The sequence below is a fragment of the Triturus cristatus genome, chromosome 1_1 (genome assembly GCF_964204655.1).
Source record: "Triturus cristatus chromosome 1_1, aTriCri1.1, whole genome shotgun sequence".
Lineage (NCBI taxonomy): Eukaryota > Metazoa > Chordata > Amphibia > Caudata > Salamandridae > Triturus > Triturus cristatus.
This window is the reverse complement of record NC_140579.1, coordinates 1,068,926,840-1,068,951,904: the sequence shown is the minus strand read 5'-3', so window position 1 is coordinate 1,068,951,904 and position 25,065 is coordinate 1,068,926,840. Positions and strand designations below refer to the sequence as shown.

The 25,065-nt window shown below is 48.8% G+C and overlaps 1 protein-coding gene across 3 annotated transcripts in view; it reads left to right on the top strand.

The window, feature by feature from the left end:
* BAK1 (BCL2 antagonist/killer 1) overlaps positions 1-25,065 on the top strand; it is a 274,853-nt gene that overhangs the window by 125,182 nt on the left and 124,606 nt on the right. For 2 of the 3 annotated variants that reach the window (XM_085651163.1, XM_085651161.1), the window contains exon 3: positions 7,139-7,274. In XM_085651163.1, the coding sequence (XP_085507289.1) occupies positions 7,139-7,274 (136 nt within the window). The remainder of the gene's footprint in view (positions 1-7,138; positions 7,275-25,065) is intronic. The other variant, XM_085651162.1, reaches the window with a different exon arrangement.

Sequence of the window (25,065 nt, the reverse complement as noted above, 5' to 3'; positions counted from 1 at the left end):
ACTACCTGGTTCCGTAACACTAAAAACATTGACCTTGACACTCTTGGTGATTCTGCTATGCTTTCACTTTCAAGGCTAGACCCTAACTTGGATGTCAGCGATCTTACCTCCCAATGCATCTTAGTCCTTGCAGTCGAAATTGATAATGTCGCTCCACTTCAAAGGAAAAGGCCTATTCCTTCAGCACCATGGTTCAATAAATCCCTTTATGAAGGAAGGAAAGAACTTGAGAATCCTGGAGAAACAATGGAGACAATCTTCATTCACCACTTATCTTTCTATTCTACGTCCAGCAAGATCAAAATACCACAAACACATCTTCCATGAAAAAGCATCACACTTCAGAACCCTCCTCGGCTCACCCAAAAACAGACCCAAAAAACTATTTGACCTCATCAAAAATCCAAACTGCTCTCCCCCAACCATCAAGCCTGACGATTCTCCAAAAAAAGCAGCAGAATTTGCTATATTCTTTGATGAAAAAGTGAAATCACTAGTGGATCAGGTCATTCATCCTACCCCCCTAGAGGAACGCAAATCATTAGTCATTTGGCAGAACTTTGACGTCATCTCTGAAGATGCCCTCCTCAAATGCATCCTTGAAACAAAACCCTCTAAACATTCGTTTGACCCCCATCCCTAGTGACACTGCCATTGATTTCTACACCCATACTCTTTCCTACTGGAACTGTCTGGTTAACCTCTTACTCACCCAAGGCGCCCTTCCTGTTGCCCTTAAAACAGGACAAGTTACCCCACTTCTTAAAAAACCCTCCGCTGATGCGAACGACCTCAACAACTTCCTCCCCATCACTAACCTCCCTTTTCTTGCAAAAATCACAGAAAGATGTGTAGCAAAACAACTTTCCCTACATATTAAGGATAATAATCTTCTTGACCATTTCCTGTCTGATTTCATTCAAAACTGCAGAACTGAAACAGCCCTGCCGCAAGTGATCGACGATGCTCTGCGTATACTCTATTCAGGGGAGTCTTGTCTTCTGATTCTTCTAGACCTGTCTGCATCCTTTGACACTGTTAATCACAACACTCTCCTTAACCCTCTTCAACAGAGAATGGGTTTGGAAGGCACAGTGCTTAAATGGTTTGCTTCATTCCACTTGGACAGATCCCAAATGATCAAAATAGCGAACAGTCTTTCGTCTTCATTGGCGGTAGGTCAAGGCATCCCTCGAGGTTCTATCCTTGCACCTACTTTGTTCAATCTCTATTTGGAACCATTGGGAAATTTCCTAAGTAAATCTGAGATTCTTTACCATCACTATGCGGATGACACTCAAATCTACCTTAAGGTGTCTTCCGCACACGATATCTCAATCCTCAACTCTACTCTCGACTCTATTCAAAACTGAATGTTAGCTCATCAACTCATTCTGAATCCTTCCAAAACTGAATTCCTCTTCCTCTCTACCTCACTCTCTCCTCCTCCTGTTCAATCTTGGATGGATCAGCCGAATTTACTCAACAATAAACCTATTGTTGTTGACAGCGCAATATCCCTTGGTGTCATACTTGACAAAAGGCTCAATCTGTTCTTCCACATCAATACCATTGCAAAAAATCCACAATACCAACTGCGCCTTCTCTGGGGGATTCGACGTTTCTTTGCGGAGCAAGACCTAAACACCTTGGCCCAATCTCTGGTTCTGTCTAGATTGGACTATTGCAATTCTCTTCTTGCTGGCCTCCCCAAATCCCTCCTTTCCCCTCTTAAATCCGTTCTCCATTCAGCTGCTTGTTTTATATTTGGGGCCAAAAGAAGTGACCACATCACACCCATTTTGTCTTCTCTTCGATGGCTTCCCATCGAGGCAAGATCAATGTACAAGACTGCCTGTATCACCCACAAAGCCTTGCACACTTCCTCCCCTCGATACCTGGCGAATAAAATGAAAATTTCTTAAGGCTCTAGAGACCGTCTCCTAATGCAGAAAATTCACTGCCTGAGCCCCCCACCTTCAAAAGGGAAAGATCGATGGCTCAATCCTTCTCAGGCAATGCGGTGAGAATCTGGAACTCGCTTCTTCCACTACTCCATACCACCACCTCTACCCGGACCTTCAAAACCGACCTCAAATCTCTTCTTTTCCAAAGACACTTCCAGAACCAATACACCCATTTTCATGTCCCTCAAGGAAGTGCTTTCATTATTGTAAATGTGTAACTTGTTTCTGCAAAGTGGACAGCCCTTTGCAAAGGTTGACTGATTACGCTTCTCACTGCTACATTTGTATGTTGCACTAATAAGGCAAAATCTTTGCAGACTGCATGTGTACAAGAAAATATACAGCATTACGCTGCAGCTTTTTTTTGCTGCATAATTTAGTCAACACTGTAGAATAATTTTGTCCTCCATTGCTACATAATTCCAGTGGTCTCAAAGCAGGCAGCACATGTTTAAAGTGTTTGTGCATGAAGAAGAGAAACCATGAAGTTTGTAAACTAAGTTTGGTGTGCGTGCAAATCCTGCATCGCCGACCCCTGGTAAGTTGCACCAACTACTGCTGTAAGAGGCCAACAAGAGGTACCGCTGGGTGAGGCGGACTGTCCTTCAGGGCAGGGCCATCTTTAGCGCTGGTGGAGCCCTGTGCGACAATGTTGGTGCCCCCAATGACTCCCTCCACCCTGGATTCCCTCACTACCACCCTTTAACAGTGCCGCTCGAATCTCCATAACCACTCTCTCGCTCAGATGCATTTGATTTGATTTACAGCGCCACTGATACCAGTGTAGGTTGTCAGAGCTCTTTACATCACACACATTACAGAGCGACAATCATATGTGTGTAAATTACTCTATAGGAAATGCATAAGGAAAAGTACTACAAGGTGTAGGAGTCACATGACACTATACTAGTAAGCAGTATAGTTTAATACTGATTGGTCTGGAGAAATGCAAACTCTGAATTTAGAACGTAATACCACGGTTGAGGGTTCTCTTTAATAATCAGAATTGATTTTATCCATATGAACACCCTTTGCAACATTAGGATAATCAAAGACTGGGGGAAAAAACATAACTCTCTAATGTATACCTTGCAGTTTGATTGCAGCTCTTAGATGGCAGTTAATAGCTCACTGTTATATATTAGGATCTTGACTTATAAACTGCAAGTAGGAAAAGGATCTCTCTGACAAAAACAGTAACCCACTGACCTGTTTACATTATGTGCACTTTGTGATCTGCATGGTACATGTTTTTTGTAGCAGGCACATTAACCCTCTGCTCTACCTTTCCACTAGTCAAAACTTTCCCTTGACAAAACTCCATCTCTCTCTAGGAAGAACTTTAATCACCGGAGTTATCATTCAATTTTTATTGTTTTCGAAAATTGCTGGAGGCCAGGAAGCAGGCAGCAAGTGATTTTAGAAACATAACCTACTTGCAAACATGACGCCCCCCACCCCAGTCAGTACCTCCAGGAATGGTGCCCTTCCGCACCCATGGAAAACAATGTTGTTCAAAGAAAGACGAGAAAACCAAAGTAGTGCTTCACTGGCAAACTTAGTAAAGTGGCGCTAATATGTTTGGGTGAATAAAATCAATCTAACCATTTTGAGACCAATCTATCTTTTATTGTATTGTAATTGCATTTATATAGCGCGTACTACCCCTGACGAGGCGTCAAAGCACTTTTTCTGCGAGTAGCATGGTACTCCGGAACCCATAAAGGATTAGTGGTGAATTAGTATAGTGAAATATGAAAGTAATTGGAGTGGTGGATATGTTAGTCTGTTACACAAACGGTAGTGGGCGGGCATTCAGTGATCTGACTGAAAGGAGCAGACATGTTTCTGAGGCTGAGTCTAGCTGGTGGCCCCACACTGCACAGCCCATGGAAGGGTGTATCACCAACTTTCACCCTCTCGCCACCATAGGCATATCTTCCCCTTCTCCTGCTCGACCAAAGGTTGCCCAGCCCACAAGGGAGTAGTGCAGAGAGCTGGCCCAGCCCTCTCTGTAACCACTGACCTGAGGGGACACAGTGCCAGTTTTATCTTAGGCACTTAAGTATCCTGGGAGTAGGTGTGGGAGGTCGGGGGCTGCAGCACAAGAGCACATGTCAGTTAGGGCCCAACAGAGCTGTGTCTCCGTGCTCCAGCCCTCTGAACAGGCAAACATAGTATTTCTGCTGATTGACATACAAAAATAAAATGTGCCGCAGTTCACCTCCAGAGCAGGTAAGGAAAACAGGTCTCCTGAATGAACAATATATTTCATATATTTGAAGTGTATGTGAACATTCAGCCAATAATGTCCACTTATAATGCATAGAACATAAATGTAATTGTTAACTACCCTTTAATTAGCGTTCAGTACTGCGTTAATTACTTCCCAAAGGTACTTGTTTGATCGCCCTTAGAATAATGAAAACACGAGTTGGCCTGGCAGGGATTCAAATGAATGCTACGGGCACGACATGCAGATGATTGCAGCTTGTGCATAACACACTTCACTTTCTTATCAGTAACAGAACCTATGCCCTAAAGGTGGTCCCTAAATCTCTAACAAGTGCGTGTGCCCATGGAGCACTCTGCTAGGATTCAACCATGTGACATACAGATCACGCACAGTGCATTGCATCAAACATACTGACCAACTGAGCTATTCCATTAGTTTGAAAGAAACCAGTGACTTTGATTACACACGGATCACTGCAGCAGGACCCTTAATCCGCTGAGATATCTTACTATCTGATGCATTTGCCCGCATACAAACATTACAATAGCCGAGTGAGGTAATGATTCTATTAAGGAAATCTGTAAAGCAGTTGAAACCCATGGATTCCAGTGCCACTGTGGCCAGCACAGCTTTTCATCCCTCCAAGGTTGATTAATTAAAACCACTGAGATTGGATGCCTTCTGGGCAGGAAGGAAGAAACAAGTCCTTTTCCTTCTCTGCCAGTCCTGCCTCCCCGATCTGCCACGAACGGCAAGCCTGGAGAAGGCGCGGGCTGACTAGGGCGTGCCGCCATTATGGCGGTCGCACCAGTCCCTTCCCCCACGTTAACCAATAGGTTGCGAGTTTGTTTATGCGCCGGAACTCCTGTGCTTCCGGCGCAGAAAGTTTGGCGAGCGTCCAGGCTGACCGGTCTCAGCCGGTCGGCCTGGGCGCCCTCTTTAAAAGAGGCGTGTGGGGAGCAGAACAGTCTCTTGTTCTTGCTCCCCGCAGTTGGGATCCCCACAGGCCGCCTGCAGGCCCATAAGCCCCCCACGTAATGGAATGTAAGGCACAGGGCGTAGGGGAGGCCCGGGGGAAAGTATCCACCCGATAAGCTGTAACCCCCTGCGCAACCTTATTAGTACATGGGGACCGGGGGAGCTGCCAGTCATTGACTTTGCCGTAGGCTCTAGAGGGGACACGCAGAAAGTAAATAACATGTAGTGATAGATTTACGGCAGGAGTGTCTTGTGTATTAGACTGTGTTAAGGTTAGCCGTGGAATATCTGACTGTCAAATGTATCTGTAAATGTTTCTGTACTTTCTGCATAAAGTATCTGTATATAATGTTTTTAATTTTGTTTTGTTAAATGTTAATAAATACGGCCGGGGGGGGGGGGTTACTCCCCTCTAATCCAAAAAAGTAAAACTATCTGTGTGGACTCACAAGTGTTACACTGAGGGTGAGGGAAAATGTTATCCATAATCACAAGGTCGGTTGCCTTAGAGTTTTAGAGTAGGGGACATGGGTAAGTACCAGGCCATATGGAGAAGGCGCGGGCTGACTAGGGCGCGCCGCCATTATGGCGGTCGCACCAGTCCCCGGCCTCCCCGGAGGGGGGAAGGCCGCGTCAGCGAGTGACGCGGCTCTCCTCCCCCCCGCGTTAACCAATAGGTTGCGAGTTTGTTTATGCGACGGAAGCACTCCTGTGCTTCCGGCGCAGAAACGTTTGGCGAGCGTCCAGGTTGACCGGTCTCAGCCGGTCGGCCTGGGCGCCCTCTTTAAAAGAGGTGTGTGGGGAGCAGAACAGTTTCTTGTTCTTGCTCCCCGCAGTTAGGATCCCCACGGGCCGGCTGCAGGTCCATAACGCTTTTTTCTTTTTTTATCCCACCCACCATCCCCTAAGACAGGTATTGTATGTAGGTTGGGTTTTTTCCAATGGGGTTATTGTGTCTGATCATTTTGCCCCCTTTTTTCCAAAAGATTGGCAGGGAGCAAAAAGCAATGGTATCGGAGTTTTGGTAGTAAAGTATGAGTAAAGTACATGATGGGTAAGCATAGTCTTCGGTCCTCAACGGTCAGCACCATCTAACTCCAGGGTGTAGTGACAGCCAGTAGGTAGGCTGTCAGGGTGCGGGGGCCGGGGGAGTCCTCCTTCCCAGTGGGCCTGGGGCCACACCCGCATGCGCATTAAGGCGCCACTCTGCAGAAGTCTGCAGCCCCCCACGTAATGGAATGTAAGGCACAGGGCGTAGGGGGGCCCGGGGGAAAGTATCCATCCGATAAGCTGTAACCTCCTGCGCAACCTTATTAGTACATGGGGACCGGGGGAGCTGCCAGTCATTGACTTTGCCGTAGGCTCTAGAGGGGACACGCAGAAAGTAAATAACATGTAGTGATAGATTTACGGCAGGAGTGTCTTGTGTATTAGACTGTGTTGAGGTTAGCCGTGGAATATCTGACTGTCAAATGTATCTGTAAATGTTTCTGTACTTTCTGCGTAAAGTATCTTTATATAAAATGTTTTTAATTTTGTTTTGTTAAATGTTAATAAATACGGCTGGGGGGGGGGAGTTACTCCCCTCTAATCCAAAAAAGTAAAACTATCTGTGTGGACTCACAAGTGTTACACTGAGGGTGAGGGAAAATGTTATCCATAATCACAGGGTCGGTCGCCTTAGAGTTTTAGAGTAGGGGACATGGGTAAGTACCAGGCTATATTATCTATGGACCTTGGCTATTTCTGGCCCTTGGTTTAACTGAAAAAAGTAGACGAACGGACTCTGTTAAATGAAAGAAGTAGGGGCACGCCGTGCCCTGCCGATCCAGCCCACTTCGACCACTGCTTGGCACATGCTTTTCCTTCTTTTTCTGCCCTGATGCAGCCATCTCCTGATAACCAGAAAAGCATCGTACGCGTTTTCTCCCTAACACGTCCTCTCTTCTCCTTTTAGCAGAGCAGGTGGCTCAGCAGACAGCGGACGTGTTCCGGAGCTACGCCTTCTATCGCTACCAGCAGGAGCAGGCCGAGTACGTGCCCAATGTCCCCGTTGATCCAGAGATGGTGGAACTTCCTGCGGCCCAGAGCATGTATGTATTACACACTCTTTTATCCAAAAGTCTATCAAAGCCTCTACAGATTAACAAATTGTGTGTTTAAAACGTCCAGTCGGTGCTCTGTGGAGCAGAACCATGTGACTTAACCCCAACAGAAGAGCCTCCATGAGCTACCTTCCTCCCCTCACTAGGAGAACTGCAGCATCGGAGAATGGGTGCAGAGCCCCACACCACCCCCCATCCCCTCCCTTACTGACAGACCCTACACTTCCCTTCCACCACCACCACACAAGATCATGCTCCAGACAAACCTCAATGGAGCAAAACTGGCGAACATGAACGCACCTCCATCTCCTCTAATAGAAAGGAAAACAAGCATTTGCAATGCAATCTGTCTCTCATTAGTAAAAGTTAGAGCTAACGCGGTTGCAAATAACAATGTTTGTTAGTAACGTTTTTTTGTAAAATATATCCCTGCAGTAGCATAAGCAATAAAATAAAATCCAAGAAGCAAGGAAGGGCTGTAGACCACAGGCTCTAGATTTTTTTATAGCTTAGACTGTAGTTTCTGGGTATGAAAAAGTACAGGCTTACTGTACAGGGCAAGCACGAAATCTAGTTTTGCCGAAGTGCTGTTCAAGCGGTAACATATTTAATATGGCAGCCTTAATTTTAGTTTTTGACTTCACTAAATAATGAAATAATACTATTACACATATTATGCTTCACAATTTGGCTTTTTTGCTGCAAAATGTATTCAATACTGCCGCATAATTTGGCCCTTTCCTGCCGCATAATCCTAGTGGCTTTGCCTATAAGGCAATTAGGCAGTGCCAGATTGGCTGCTTTGTGAGGTCAATGAAAGGGCTGGTGTTTTGACTGTTTATGAGCATGTTTTATGTTCTAGTGGGACAACAAGCCAACTGTTTTCAGAGGTGTTTTGTATAGTGTGATGTCGGCACCTGTAATGGTTGAGATGCCTTTGGTGCCAATTACTTTACTTGTGCACTGCTGTACATAGCTACTCACACCAGTTTATATTTTTTTTACAAAGTATTTTATACAGGTTTATACTTTTGTGTAGAATACAACGAACGGAAAGCAACTCCACACACAAAAACCACACACACTCAGACAAAAGAAATAAAGCAAAGGAGACCGCCCTAAATCAATCAAAAGAACTTAAAGCTGTCTACCATCACGGTCTAGCTTATTTGTTAAGGAGGCCTACCAAATAATAAACTAGAATTTATTTTCTTTTGTCTTGTGACCAGCGCCAAGGCGAGTCTCCTGACATGCAGTCTGCAGAGCAGGAATGCATAATGGCTTGTAAGCCGCGCACAGTTATTGTGTTTAGAGGGGCTGGGCGAGTGTTTAATGATCTGTTTGTTGGTTTCACTCATTGATGCACATAATGGATTTCAAGTATCTTTTTTAGGCGATACCTTTCCCCCGCAGACCTGAAATGTGCCTTTCAGTTTGAGTTTGCAATTAACCATTGGCATGGGTCCTAAGAAATAATAACAAAAGAAAATATATGCCAGACAAAGTTAACTGCAGCATTATATGGGGTCTTAAAAGTGGGAGGGGAGGAGAGAGTTGGAGGGAGAGGAAGAGTGAAGGGGGTGGGTGGGCAGCCAGTGAAGGGGAGATGGTGGGAGAGATAAGAAACAGTGCTAAATAAAAATAATAAAGACGAGAGAGAGATGAGAAACCATGCTAAACAAGCATTGGCATAGCTAATAGGTATCTCCTTTGGGACCTTAAAAGTGTTTTGTCACATCTGATTAAAAAAAAAAACATAAAACCTGGTGCCATGCGAGGCAGTGCGGCTCCAACCATCCATAATTAAATTAGGGGTGGAAAGTCGACAAATGTACCAACACAAATCAAGCAGCCCCAGGCAGCACTTACATGCTGCCTGCGAATTAGTGCAGTATTAACACCTATGTCCACCACAGAGCTATCTCTGGCTACTTTAGCTGCATAATTTGAGTTCCTGCGCCTCACTGAAGGTCTGCCTCATCTTATACAAGCTTTCTATCTTCTATGGGAGTCCCTACTCACAACTGATGCTCAGGGAGATCGTAACATAAGCACTCTCTTAAAGTGGTCTGGATAAGAAGCGTGCACCTGGTTAAGAAACTCCGCATTGATCTGTGCAACGTTGGGGGTGAGCACCTTCCTCCCACCACCCTTCGGAGGAGGGGCTGCAATCCTAATAACTGCAATACTAATATGAGGGAAGGACCACCCAGCTGAGTCTGCTTGTGCTAAAACTCTTGCTGAACTCCAGAGAACCCTCCTGATTGGCTACAGTGTCCCTCACACACCAGGACTGCCAGGGGGCGCCAAAGGGGTTTAAGACCAACACATGCTGTTTTGTTGACTCTGATGGGGGCGTTCGCCGTTCACTACCTCGCAACCTCTCTGAGTGGCAAAAACGAACATCAATCACACACTGTCTAAATCAGCCCACACAAAATGTGCAAATTAGTGAACAGCAGCAAACACTCTGAATAGATAACTGGAAAACATCTGAGGATCGTGCCGTGTCTAAGACCAAGCCCCCCACCCCAACACGTCCCCATCGGAACAAAATCCTATAGCCTGATGGATGCAGGGAGGTCATAAAAGCAGCACACACACAAACAAAAATAAATAATGCATTACAACCCACACACGTGCCGCTGCAACTGGCATGCTTTAGGGGAGATCGGCGTTATCATGGCAAAGCAAAACAAGAAGACCGCGAGTGGTGCGCGCGCACTGCAAGGAATGTAAGGAATGGAGCTGCCACCCTGTACTCTGCTGCTCGCTTTCGCAAGCAAAACGCTGTGGGAGTGAACATTTGCTAAAGAGGTGGCGCATGCGCCCGCCTTTAGCCATTTGCAGCCTCCTATTTCTAATTGACACAGCCAATAGCTAACCAAATGCATGGGGGGAGTCAGACCCACACAGAAAAGTTTTGAGTGATTACATTAAGTCTCCCATAGAGCAGCGCATGCGTGCGGCGCTAGGCTCGACCTAAAAAAGAAAGTCCACGACCGAACATGATACCCTGCTGACCTGGAGCGATCTGTCAAAGATCCTCAAAGTTGTTGTTTTATTCATAAACTTGCTCTGCGGCCTTTTAAAGTTATCGAACTGCCCTCTCGCCGCCCCCTCGCCGCCCCATGGAGCCTTGCAGAAAAACCAAGCGCCTCATCTACTCACATTAAAGAAGAAATTGCCTGCAGGTAATAAAAGATTTTGGTGGCCACCTAATAATTATTTATAAATAGTTGCACAGCCCTAACCTAATTCTTATTAAAAACAACTCCTTGCTGAACCGGATCTGCTAAAATAAAAATAAAAATCACAAACACATGAAATTGATATACATTTTAAAGCTCTTTGAGTCTGGAAAATAGGGCTGTTGGTCAGCACCAAGAGCATTTTGAAAGTAGGGAATGGGACATGCTTAGAGGATTTGCCTGTGTTTCGGATGATAGAAATGCCTAACTTCTGGAGCTCACTAATAGATACATCATGTCTCTGGAGCTCTTTACCTCGACTCAAGCTGTGACCTCCGACTTAACCAGAGACATTTAAACAAGCAATGGCATAGCCCATAGGTCTCACCTTTGGGACGTTATATGTGTTTAATGAGAGGTATTGGCAATGTCTTTAAGGTATGTTGTAGAGCAATGTGTTCTTATATATTTACTTGAATAACTGACACCTTTTTTCGTTTGCAAATTTTATTGCATGATGTTTGTCGGTAAATTTTTATTTGTATGAATTTAGTGGAACTGAAAATACTAGTAGTTATAATGTACATTTATAGACGACAAGCAAAGGCCACCCTCAGGGCCCATAACAATACCTGCTGCAGTGTGATCCTTTCTGTCACGAGTCCAGACAGCATAAAGTTTAAGAGTGGAGAGTGAAGAAGAAATACCAACAGTAGCACACACTCCTTTCACATACGTAGCTGGGTGACTGGAGTTAGATGCACTTCTCAGGTTCCTGCAGAACCGCACAAATGCATAAATATAAATAAATCTTCAAAATCCTGTGATTCTGAGCCAATCACTTATCCTCCCCTGCCTAACAAAATGAACGAGTCCGTGTGGAACGCAACTCAGCGCTCTGATAGCCTTCGGGTCGAGTTTGCGCTATATTTACACGTTAACTTAAATATATCTTGGCAAACTGGGTTTAAAAGTTAAAATACTATCCGATAAGCGTGTTTGTTTCAAACAGCCGAAGAACACAATTCGAGAACACAACCAAGGCAAATGAAACAAGCATTTGAAAAAAAGCACGGCGGCGCGTTCTGTTCAATTAGTAACCTGATCCATGATGAGGAATGCAGCTGCCACCCTGCGTGCCGCATTGTTACAGGTTCGAGTGAAGCCGGATCCACCGAGCCGTTCATCCTTACGAGGTCGATAAAATCCGTACCACTTAGTTGGGTAGCAATAAATGTTTGTCATATCAGCACCAAGACACCTAGGGGTGAGGCAAAGGTGCGCTTTACAAATACACACTATGCTATTATATATTATAATATATTATTCGCTGTTTTAGCTATGGCTTGTACTTTCTCCTGCAGCAGCAGGTACACCCTGGTCGAAAACTTTTAGAGGACCCCAAGTAAAAGTTCACCTTAGCGCACACACACATACCCCGAAGAGCGATCGTGCAAGCTTCAGTGTGTGAAGGGCTCCAGAAAAAATGCACTGCTGCCTACGTGAGGTGAGGGTTCAGCTGCAAAAACGGGCCCCTTCTGTAACCCATGTTAAGGTAAAAACAGATTTGCCTCCGTGCTGGTCTGAATCAGGAACCATCTCTCTGGCAACTCCGCCCATCCAAGAAATCTGTGCATTCTAAACCAGTCACTCGCACCTTTCATCCTTCCAAGGCAGATAAGAGAGTGAATGGGCAAATCACTTATTCTCCCCTGCCTAACAAAATGAAAGTCTGTGTAGAATGCAACTCAGCGCTCTGATAGCCTTTGGGTCGAGTTTGTGCTATATTTACACGTTAACTTAAAAATATCTTGGCAAACTGTGTTTAAAAGGTACAAACAGCCGAAGAACACAACAATCAGTGAACACAACCAAGGCAAATGAAACAAGCATTTGAAAAAAAAGCACAGCGGTGCGTTCTGTTCAATTATTAACCTGATCCACGACGAGGAATGCAGCTGCCACCCTGCGCGCCGCTGCTCGCTCCCGAGAGCAAAACGCTGTGGGAGTGAACATTGGAAAGGAGGTGGGACATGCACCCGCCTTTGGCCATTTGCGTGCTTTCATTATTGAAAGACACACACAAAGGCCAATCCAATGTGTGGGAGGACTCAGCCCCACAGGGAGAAGTTTAGAATGCTCACAAGAAGCCTCCCATATTGCAGCGCTTGCGCGCTGCGCTAGGCTCAACCTAAAAAGCATGTAGTATGTGGGGGAGGGCTGCTGGAGTCAGAATTGTGCAGAGCCACTCACATATCCTTCCTGAGAGCCTAAAGTTTTAAGAGTAGCCGTGTGAGCCGAGCGCACCAGCTGGTACAAAGATGACCTGTGCCCTCGACTTACCTCGTCTCGGGAGACCCCGTGCAGTAACTCTGCAGTGGTGCGCCTGCTGCAGATCGGCGCATATTATTTCTCCCTACTTCCACGGACAGAGTAATTCCACAGTCACACGCACATACACTCATCATACGCTAGGGCCCATCATACTGACATTCATTCTATTACTCTATCCGCACTGAATATACGAGAGAAATCCTAAACAATCTGCATCTAAAGCGCGGTCAATGCAACCTAAAGAAACTGTCTTGAGTCATGATTTTAAAACATAGGAAATACATTTGTAACTCAATAAATGACAGAGAAATAACCACCCGACACTGGAATTCAAACAAAGGTTATCTTTTATCTAAATTAGTTCAAATGAAAGTCAATCAATAGCAAAAATGTTATTCTCATAGTTACCTATTCTAGCTAAGAGTCATTTGGGTCAGGACAGGTCTCTCAGTAAAGACTCCCGAGTTGCCGTCCTCTCAATCAGCGTCGATCCTCTCGAGCATAGGTTCGGGAAGAAGTGGCCTTCGACCCTCTCTAGTCTAACAATATTTATAGGGAAACTTAACAAGTTGAAAGTAACAAACAATCTCTAAATGTCCGTTGAGCCATTGAGCAGAGCGAGCAGGAAAGGATGTTGATTTGCAACATTTAGAAAACCTCCGCTCACAAAAATAAAAACACGGAAGAAGGAAGCTCAAACTAAAAAATGATACATCCATGAATGCTCTTCCTCGGAACCATAGTGAAGCCACCGCAAGTTTATCAGAGTTCATTGTGGCTTTATTCTTCTCCAAGGGCAATTGGCAGCGAGCCTGGAGCTGCTGTCCTCACGGAAACTTTTAACACAGTCAGAGGCCGTGGTCAGGTGACTTCCAACCATGTTCAGCGAGGCCTCTCGTCAAATTTCAAATGCTCGAATACAGGCTGTAAATATCGGCCATCTTGGATTAGGCCAAAACGGACCATCTTAATTAAAAGACATACAAAACCACGTTACTACATCGTAATGATAATACAGTGTTAATACCCACTAATACCCTTATGTGTATGCAATTATCTAGCCATCTGCGACACAAAGAAGCATTAAAGCACGTTATTTAAAAGCGCAAACACAAAACAAATAACACTTTAGCCACACATATTTTATTAATTTGCTCACCAACTTAGTTCACGTATTAATTAGCAACATAAATGCATTCCCGCGTATAATTCTTTCATTAGTAATGTTGATTAGCCAGAAACTTTCAACAAAATTAGTAATCAATGATTAATTATCAGTAATTTTAATTATGACATATAAACATAAAACTGGAGTTTAAATCTCAATAAATTTTCAATAGAAAACTCTGCTCCAGCACGCCAGCCAGACCCCTTGTAAGAGCCAAGCTGACTACTGGTCTGTGTACAGACCTGCCTGCCACGGAGGGCTCTTGAGTCTGGAGCGGCTGCAAGGTACATGGAAACAGAAGCAGTTCCATGACAACCTTTTTGTTCTGGCGTGTTTTAAAATGCTAACGTTCCAGAGCGATGAAAACTCCACATTTAAAGATGTGTGATCTTTGTTGTGTTCCGCCTGCTTTTAAATGAATCCCTGACCCACCCATCCCTTGAGCATGCTGGCTTCTCGTGTGACGGAGAAAAGTTTGGTTGCCTTCAGATAAAGCAACTGATTTGCATCTAGCATGGCGGCCGGCGGTAAAGATGAAAGAGTGTTTTTAAAAGAGAAAGTGCAGCGTCTCTTTGGCTCTGCGCTTTAATTTCGAAAATAGGGCGGGTTGGTATGCAGGAGGATTGTAATGGATGCTAATAAAAGAAAATAATCAACGTCCCACTAGGTTGTGTTTGAATTGCTGCTGCTTCAATAAGCAATTTTAATCCTCCTCAATTCATAAACCGGTATTATATGATGATAATCACGGGGAAGCTATCCCAAATATGAGTTTAAAATACATAATTTGACCTTAAAGGCAATGTGCTTTTAAGCATTTTATGTTGTCAGGGTGATGCTAGAATAGTGTAAGAAATCATAATGAACATGAAACAACTGACGGTACCAACTGGGACGACAGAAAATGAAATATTAAATGCCCTTGTGTTTTTCTCACTGCCTGACAATCAAAATGCTTGAATGATGTAATTCAAAGTCAGCAGAATGATTTCAGAAATGAATGGAAGATTGAGGGAAACAAACATTCATGCTGTGAAACAACTTCCCGCCTCATGCTGGCGTATTTAATGAAGTAAACAAAGTGTTTGCAAAACCAGGAAGAAATAGACCCGTTAGTGCTAGAATGGAAAAAGTACAAACCAGTCCTGTAAGAAACTTTTGTAAGACTGTTCCTGGAGTTAGACTCTTATAGTTCAAGTAGGGCAAAGAGATTGTTACGTCCTGGTGTTACCTCAGTGAACCCCCGCCACTAGACAAACCTGCCTTATTACAAGAGCATTACGATTTACACTTGAAAATATCCCGTTAGGCCCAAGATGGGCATGACATAAACACATAATCTCAGAACAGATGAAGATTTTATTACAGCCTGACAATTTAACAAGGAAAGTCACATGTTAACCTGGGCTCTATGAATTTGGAAAGTTGACTCCGAATCAATTGAGTTTGGTTACAAGCAAGCATGTAGATTCTAATGGATGTAAAAAGGCCCACCATTAAGAAGTGTTTCTCCTAAAATGCAACCGGTTTCTGATCTGGTGAACTGCCAATGACATATCACCCGCAGGATGTACAGTCCAAGATTATTTAACAAATCAAGAGGTGGAGAAATGCCAGTCACAGTATATGAAGGGGTTCTTGAAGGAATTGGTAATTCAGCATAAGCAAACATCCCTAGATCATACCAGTGACCGTTTCCTTGTTGATTGATTTAATGGTTATAAAAGGAAGTGCCTAGTTGAAATGAAGAGCTGATGAAAATGTTGTGAACCTCAAGGCGTTGTGTACTTGAAGAAGCAGGGTCTCCAGCTCTGAAGTTATTCCAGGTTTCAGGAGACAGTCTAAGACTGTAGTGTGGATGACAGATGAGGTTAGAAGCAAGATTACATGAACCCAAAACAGATACAAAATTTGTCATGAAAGTAAAGCAGTTTGGCATCCTGTGATCTTGGTGCACGCGTGTGGCAACTTATCCTGACCGTAGGAAAGTGGTTGAGATATTTTTAACTTTATTAATTTGGGTGACGGTAAGGTATGGCACATGAGCTGGCTTGTGCTAGACGCTCCTAGACAGTGGGTGGGTTTCAGAGGAGAACTGTAAAGGAGTTGAAGGTGGGCATTTGGAAGCAGCATGGAATGGTGAAGATGGCAGTGTTACAGGAATCAGTTGGAGAGGTAGTTGGAGGAGGTCCCTGGGTTTACAGATGAAAATGAAAGCTGACCTACTATCACTGATTAAATAACAGATGTGGGTTTTAGACTTGAGTGTTAATATGGAAAATGTTGTTGCAGAAGAAGGGCTTGACACTCTGGGAAAACAAAGAACAAGAAAGTCCTGTGACGAGAGCAAGAGTTGTGAAAATCAAGGAGTAAGATCCCTCCTTTTGTCCCTATTTCATAGTAGGAGCTGGGCAGTGTGCTGCTTAGGTCATCAGCAGTGACTGACTTTGATGATTACTTTGACCATTTAGCTGTCTATTAATTAATGGTTTGCGGTAACCAAGTTATGTAATTATCAGATTGGAGGGTCAAACAATATCCTGCCTTTTTTGTATACATCTAAGAGGATACTCCAGAGAGGAATAGTCAAGTGATTGCATACAGGATTACCCAATTTCACAATCCATAGTTGCAAAAAAGTCTAACATTCAGCCACCACAGTAGGCTTTGCAATCATGTAATGTTAGGTGCTAGCAAAGCGCTTGTTTATCCTCACAGGTTCAATGCAAAACAGGTTTGTAGCAAGTGGTTGCACATACTTTAAAATTATTAGACATTAATCGTCAACATAGTTATAGACCCTGAATATATACACGTGAGAACACACAAGCAAATGAAACAATTGTATTTCAATTTACAGTAAATCAGAATTTCCATTTTTTTGGGTTCAAGACTAGACTTGAGACCTAGCATTGTCCCTGAGAAACAGACTTGCATTAATCCGCATGGTCATTTGACCGAATTTTCACTTGTGCTCCTTCGTTTCACTGCTGACTGGACGAAGATTGCCCTAGATTAATAAGATTTTTCCTTCTGAATACCTGGAGATTTAAGTTGAACATGAAATAAATAATTAGCAGCCATAAGTCCATCCTCTGCAAACTGAGGAAGAAACCACATTCCCTAAACACAAGGTACATCCAGATTACAAGAGCATTTGAAAAATCCCCAGGCACACGCGACTTCAGGGACCAAATCGCGTGTTGGCTGTACAACCCAAAGAAAGGAAATTCTGATTTACTGCAAATTGAATTAAAGACATTATTTTCCATTAGCATCAAGTGTTTGTTTAGTGTATAAGCATTTTATAACCAAAAGAAGTAGACGTACTTTGACAAATACTTTATAATAATTGTATGGTATTTACATCCACCTGCTACAAACATTGATACTAATTAGCTAAAAGGGATCCACCTAGAATACATGCATGCTCCATACCAGAATTACTGTTTGTATATGTTGGACCCGGCCTCGTAGAATGGCCCTCCGTGCCCCCGCACCACCGAAACCTAGTGCCTGCAGCCCCAGCCGCGGCCCAGCCGACCTTTCCCACTAGGACCCCTGCACCAACCCCGGACATCCCCGTCCATGGCCTCTCTCCTTTCGGCCACCCCGGGCCCGCGTGCCCACTCCCTGCAACAAGATGGCCGCCCGGCTCCAGAGCGACCCGGGCCTCGAGGCGCCACTCCGGCTGGAGGACATCCCGCTTCCAGGGGATGAGAGAGGGAGGAGCAGTTTCTATCGCACCTCTGAACTCCCCTGGGACGATGGGTTTCGATCGGCCCTCCGGCCTCCCTGCGAGCTGGCTCCGTGCCTGCTGGGTATCTGGGACTCCTCCCGACCCGGCCCTGAAAGGATCAAAAGACAATAGCAGGAAACCCCGACAAGCGGCCCCCAGGTGACAAGACCCCTGCCTGCGCAGACTCCGGACATCAAAGCGGGGTCGACCTATAACAAGGGGTGCTCTGAGACTGTCCGGCAGATTCGACGCTGGAACAACGAGAGCCTGCTGACGTGGTCGCGGCTCCTGGAACTGGAACCCACCTGAGCCCTGCTGAGTGACCCGCGGCTCCCTGAAGATCGTAAGACCTCCGAACTTGTACCTGAGCCCTGCTGAGTGACTCGCGGCTCCCTGAAGATCGTAAGACCTCCGAACTTGTACCTGAGCCCTGCTGAGGGACTCGCGGCTCCCTGAAGATCGTAAGACCTCCGAACTTGTACCTGAGCCCTGCTGAGTGACTCGCGGCTCCCTGAAGATCGTAAGACCCCCGAACTTGTACCTGAGCCCTGCTGAGTGACTCGCGGCTCCCCCAGACTCTCACGGTCCCGCCGGACCCCGACTCCGACCACGTATCTCCCAGCTCGAGGATTGTGAGCTGTGCGCCGGATACGTCCCTGCTTTGAACCGTTACCAGAGACAGTCCCGCTACCCCCTACCTTTCCGAGACTCTTGAGCCCGTGCTCATCTTGTACATATTTGCAGTGATACCTATTGTGATAAAAGCTTGTTTCTGAGAATACCCAGTGTGGTCTCTCTGTGTCGTGTGGTGCCAGAAGTACGATCCTAGCTGCGAGATTCCTCCCCCCTGGGGAATCTCTCGCCAGTGCCCGGCTACAATACAATACGGGTGGGACTCAGGGAAATCAGGACCCCTTTCCGGGCCCCTCTGAGGTCGCCGTCTAACATTGGTGGCAAGCGACGGGATTCGGGCCCATCACCTAGAGATCGTACAGTGAACAACGGACGCACGACCAACAAAGATGGCAGAAGGAAGCACCATGAGCTCCGCAGAAACCAACGCTAACAGAGTGTTCCAGGTGGAGCATCTGGAAGAATACACACACAAAGAGCTAAAACAATTTTGCAAAGAACTTAAAATAGCTACCACTGGCCTCAACACTAAGGAAGACTTGCAGAAAGCACTGAAAACTTGGGTGGAGACCGGGGCATCCCGCCCGGAAGGCACGGGGAGCGCCCCGACGAAGCCGAACCCCCTCCAAGTGAAAGCAGCGACAATCAGGTGCAAGGCATTGTACCAGACGGGGGCCTATCCCCGGGAGAACTCGCGGACAGAGAGAGAAGCCGCAGTCATGAACTCGAGTTAGCCAAACTCAAAATCGAGGGCGAATTGAAGTTAGCGGAGAAAAAGCTAGCGGTAGAACAAATGCGCGTACAAGGCGAACTGGAAGAAAAGAAGCTCCAACGGGAGCACGAAGGAAGGAAGCTCCAACTAGAGCACGAACGCAGCTTAAAAGAACTCGAGCTCAAGGCACGAAATGAGGACGGGAGGCCCTCGGGGAACCGAGAGACGGCCCCCCCAGCGGAACAGAAGGTCCACATCCCCAAGGATGTGGTCAAAGAATATTATAAAAACGATGACATTCAGCAATGGTTTCGGGCCTACGAGGTCGCCATGACCTCCCATCGGATCCCACAGAAGGATTGGGGGGCGGGGTTGTGGGGGCGGTTTCTGAGCGAAGGAAGGGACACCCTGCTCGACCTACCCCTCTCCCTGCAGACCTCCTACAGCCACATGAAAGAGGCTCTCCTCACAAGATACGGCCTCACCCCAGAAATGTACCGCCAACGGTTCCGGGACTGCAGGAAGATCCCGGGCACCACCTGGGTGGAGTATGTAAACTTTTTTAGTCGGGCCTTCGATGGGTGGGTCAAGGGCAGCAAGGTCACCACCCTTGCCGAACTCACTGACCTCATGTTATGGGAACATCTGGCTGCGAACTGCTTCGTAGAACTACGTCAACATCTGCTGGATAGCAAGCTCACAGATCCCCGGAAGCTGGCTGTGGAGGCCGACCGCTGGACCAACACCCGGGTCTCCCGGGGGATGGTGGGAGAGTACCCCCGAACCAGTCAGGGACCACCCCGCCAGAGAGGGGGAGGGAACCAGGGAGGGCCGAGAGAGTCCCAGCCTAGCCCCCCGAAGACACCACCTCCACCTTTCCCGGCGCCCCCCCCACCAGTAACAGGGCCCCCTGGGAGGCGAGGACACCGGGTGACCGTCACCTGTTTTCGTTGCCAGAAACCCGGGCACTACGCCAATGACCCAGAGTGCCCCATGGCCACCCAAGTCACCCCTGCGAGACAGATAGCCAACGTAGCCCTAGGGGAGGAGGTTGAGGAAGCCGAGGAGTGGGAACCCGCCGCTATGGCCCTAGTATCCCTGGGAGATAGGGAAATGATCCCTGGTAGCCTCCTACCGTCCAACACACAGAAATATGGGCAGCTCGTCAAGATCAATGGCCACCAGGTAGAGGCCCTGCGGGACACCGGGGCTAGTATCACCGGTGTCCTCAGGCACCTAGTTCCCGAGGAGCAGATCCTCCCCAATGTCTTTTGCCCCGTAATCTCTGCAGACAATAGGGAAAGTTTGTGTCAGGTAGCCCTGGTGCCATTTGAGTGGGGAGGGGTGATAGGTAAACTCAAGGTGGCCGTAAGAACATCCCAGCCGGTCGACTGCCTCTTAGGGAACGACCTGGAGAGTTCTCCCTGGAAGCACGTAGAGCGCAAGGCCCACCTAGGAATGATGGGACTCCCCGAGTGGGTGTGTGCCACCACCCGATCTATGACAGCCCGACTCGCTCCCCGGAGAGAAGTCGAGAGCACCCCGGTCGAAGAAGCCCGTACCGTCCCCGCCGAGGGTCCTCCCGTTCCCCCATCGGAAGGGTCCGTCGCCAGCGACGAACCTGCACCATCCGACCCCGCCCCGGTCCCCGAGTTGGGGGATCTACCCGAGTTGGCCCATTGGCGCCACGAGGGCGGGCCCACCCGGGATGAATTTTGCCAGGAGCAAGCCACCTGTCCTTCCCTGGTCGGGCTGCGGCGCCAGGCCGAGGGCCAAGCCGCAGGTGACCAGACCGGAACGCACCGAATCTATTGGGAAAATAACATCCTGTATAGTGAGCAGAAATCAGTGGAGCTGGGATCCGGACGGGTACTGGTGGTACCCCTCCGCTTCCGGGATTTCCTCCTGGGCTTAGCCCACGATGTCCCCCTCGCCGGCCACCTGGGTCAGGACAAGACCTACAGCCGTCTCGTGACCCATTTTTATTGGCCTAAGATGAAAGCAGCGGTAGAGGCACACTGCAAGTCCTGCCCCACGTGCCAAGCCAGTGGGAAGAGTGGGGGGAAGCGCAAGGCTCCCCTCCAACCCTTCCCGGTCGTCAGTACCCCCTTCGAACGAGTCGGAATCGACATCGTGGGGCCACTGGACCCCCCCACCTCCCAAGGTCACCGTTTCATCTTGGTCCTAGTAGACCACGCCACCCGCTATCCAGAGGCTATTCCCCTGCGCACCATTACAGCCCCCGTGGTGGGCCGGGCCCTGATGGGGATCTTTTCCAGGGTGGGTTTCCCCCGCGAGGTCGTGAGCGATCGCGGCACTAATTTTATATCAAGGTATATGACGTCCCTGTGGCAACAATGTGGGGTGTCCTATAAGTTCACCACCCCGTACCATCCCCAAGGGAACGGCCTAGTAGAGAGGTTTAATAGGACTTTGAAAGGGATGATCGCTGGCCTAGAAGAGCCCCTCCGGCGTAAGTGGGACGTCCTGCTCCCCTGCCTCTTGTTCGCTTACCGGGAGGTCCCCCAGAAGTCCTTAGGGTTCAGCCCGTTTGAATTACTCTATGGGCACCCCGTCCGAGGTCCCCTCAGTTTGGTTAAGGAAGGGTGGGAGGCAGCACCCCAGACCACCCCCCGAGATGTGTTCCAATATGTCCTGGCCCTCCGGAACCAGACCAGGAGGTTCCGAGAACTGGCCGAGGCCAACTTGGAGGCGAGTCAAGAAGAAATGAAGCGCTGGTACGACCAGAATGCTACTCTGGTCGAGTTCCAGCCGGGCCAGCAGGTGTGGGTCATGGCCCCTGTGAAGCCTGGCGCTCTCCAGGACCGATGGACTGGGCCCTACAAAGTGGTTGAGAGGAAGAGCCAAGTCACCTACTTGGTGGACGTCCAGTCGCCTCGGGATCCCCTCCGGGTCCTGCACGTGAACCGCCTCAAGCCTCACTTCGTGCGGACAGAACTGAGCCTCCTGCTGGCCACCGATGACGGGGCCGAAGATGAGTCGGATCCCCTCCCGGACCTCCTGTGTGTCAAGGAGCAGGATGGCTCCGTGGAGGGAGTGAACCTCTCCCCAGCCCTCACTGCCCAGCAACAAGCGGACTGCCGCCAGCTCCTCAGACAATTTTCTGACCTCTTCTCCCTGACCCCCCGGGTCACCAACTGGTGTGTTCACGATGTGGACACCGGGGACAGCCCGCCGGTGAGACACCGAGCCTACCGGGTTCCTGACCGGGTCCGGTCCTGTATTCAAGCCGAAGTCTCGAAAATGTTGACCCTGGGGGTGATCGAGCCCTCTGACAGTCCCTGGGCCAGCCCCGTGGTCCTGGTTCCGAAGGCAGCAGCCCCCGGTGTCGCCCCCGAGCTCCGGTTCTGCGTGGATTACCGGGGGCTCAATGACGTTACCCGAGCCGATGCCCACCCTATTCCACGAGCCGACGAGCTCATTGACCGACTAGGGGCCGCCCGGTTCCTCAGCACTTTCGACCTCACCTGCGGCTACTGGCAGATTGCGCTCACCGAAGGGGCCAAGGAGAGGTCTGCTTTCTCCACCCCCGATGGGCACTACCGCTTCCGCGTGATGCCCTTCGGGATGAAAAATGCCCCGGCCACTTTCCAGAGACTGGTAAATAGGGTCCTGGCCGGGCTAGAACAGTTCAGCGCGGCCTATCTGGACGACATCGCTGTCTTCAGTTCAGAGTGGAGTGAGCACCTCCAGCACCTCCGGAGAGTGCTAACCGCCCTGCGCCAGGCAGGCCTCACCATAAAAGCCAGCAAGTGCCAGATCGGGCAAGGATCCGTAGCCTACCTGGGGCACCAAGTCGGGAGTGGCCAGGTCGCCCCTCTACAGCCAAAAATCGACGCCATCCTGGCCTGGGACCCACCCATCACCCAAACGGAAGTCCGAGCCTTTCTGGGACTCACGGGCTACTACCGCCGATTCATTCAGGGGTATGGCAGCCTGGTCGGCCCTCTCACGGAACTCACGTCTAAAAAACAGCCAAAGAAGGTGCAATGGACGGCTGCCTGCCAGGAAGCTTTCGATGCTCTAAAAAAGGCCATGTGCACGGCCCCCATCCTCCAGGCTCCCGACTACACCAAGGAGTTCATAGTCCAGACCGATGCCTCCGAGCATGGCATTGGGGCCGTCCTGTCCCAAGTGAATGATCAAGGCCTCGACCAGCCCGTCGCCTTCCTCAGTCGGCGGCTGCTACCCCGAGAACAGAAGTGGAGCACCATAGAGCGCGAAGCCTTTGCCGTGGTCTGGGCACTCAAAAAACTACGACCCTACCTGTTCGGCACTCATTTCAGGGTCCAAACTGACCATCGGCCCTTGCGATGGCTCATGCAGATGCGAGGAGAAAACCCCAAGCTACTGCGGTGGTCAATCTCCCTCCAGGGAATGGACTTCACCGTAGAACACCGCCCTGGTACGGACCACGCCAACGCTGACGGCCTCTCCCGGTTCTTCCGCCTCAGCCAAGAGAACCCCCCAAGGTGATGGGCAGTTCTCTCCGGCTTTCAGCTGGGGGGGACGCGTGTTGGACCCGGCCTCGTAGAATGGCCCTCCGTGCCCCCGCACCACCGAAACCTAGTGCCTGCAGCCCCAGCCGCGGCCCTGCCGACCTTTCCCACTAGGACCCCTGCACCAACCCCGGACATCCCCGTCCATGGCCTCTCTCCTTTCGGCCACCCCGGGCCCGCGTGCCCACTCCCTGCAACAAGATGGCCGCCCGGCTCCAGAGCGACCCGGGCCTCGAGGCGCCACTCCGGCTGGAGGACATCCCGCTTCCAGGGGATGAGAGAGGGAGGAGCAGTTTCTATCGCACCCCTGAACTCCCCTGGGACGATGGGTTTCGATCGGCCCTCCGGCCTCCCTGCGAGCTGGCTCCGTGCCTGCTGGGTATCTGGGACTCCTCCCGACCCGGCCCTGAAAGGATCAAAAGACAATAGCAGGAAACCCCGACAAGCGGCCCCCAGGTGACAAGATCCCTGCCTGCGCAGACTCCGGACATCAAAGCGGGGTCGACCTATAACAAGGGGTGCTCTGAGACTGTCCGGCAGATTCGACGCTGGAACAACGAGAGCCTGCTGACGTGGTCGCGGCTCCTGGAACTGGAACCCACCTGAGCCCTGCTGAGTGACCCGCGGCTCCCTGAAGAGCGTAAGACCTCCGAACTTGTACCTGAGCCCTGCTGAGTGACTCGCGGCTCCCTGAAGATCGTAAGACCTCCGAACTTGTACCTGAGCCCTGCTGAGTGACTCGCGGCTCCCTGAAGATCGTAAGACCTCCGAACTTGTACCTGAGCCCTGCTGAGTGACTCGCGGCTCCCTGAAGATCGTAAGACCCCCGAACTTGTACCTGAGCCCTGCTGAGTGACTCGCGGCTCCCCCAGACTCTCACGGTCCCGCCGGACCCCGACTCCGACCACGTATCTCCCAGCTCGAGGATTGTGAGCTGTGCGCCGGATACGTCCCTGCTTTGAACCGTTACCAGAGACAGTCCCGCTACCCCCTACCTTTCCGAGACTCTTGAGCCCGTGCTCATCTTGTACATATTTGCAGTGATACCTATTGTGATAAAAGCTTGTTTCTGAGAATACCCAGTGTGGTCTCTCTGTGTCGTGTGGTGCCAGAAGTACGATCCTAGCTGCGAGATTCCTCCCCCCTGGGGAATCTCTCGCCAGTGCCCGGCTACAATACAATACGGGTGGGACTCAGGGAAATCAGGACCCCTTTCCGGGCCCCTCTGAGGTCGCCGTCTAACAGTATAACTAACCAGAAGTAGGGTATCAAAAAGCAAAAGTTGGAATAAAGGCTGTTACCTTCGCTCCATTCAAAACATGAAATTGAGCTCAAGTTTGGTCCCTCAGGCCAAACCTGGTACCAGTTAGAACATTACATTTATTAGCAGAGTCGGGCTTATCATACAAAGAAGCAAAAGAGTTAAAGGGGTAGAACATTTGCTGCATGAGAAGCCAGATTATAAAATACTATCCCTGCACC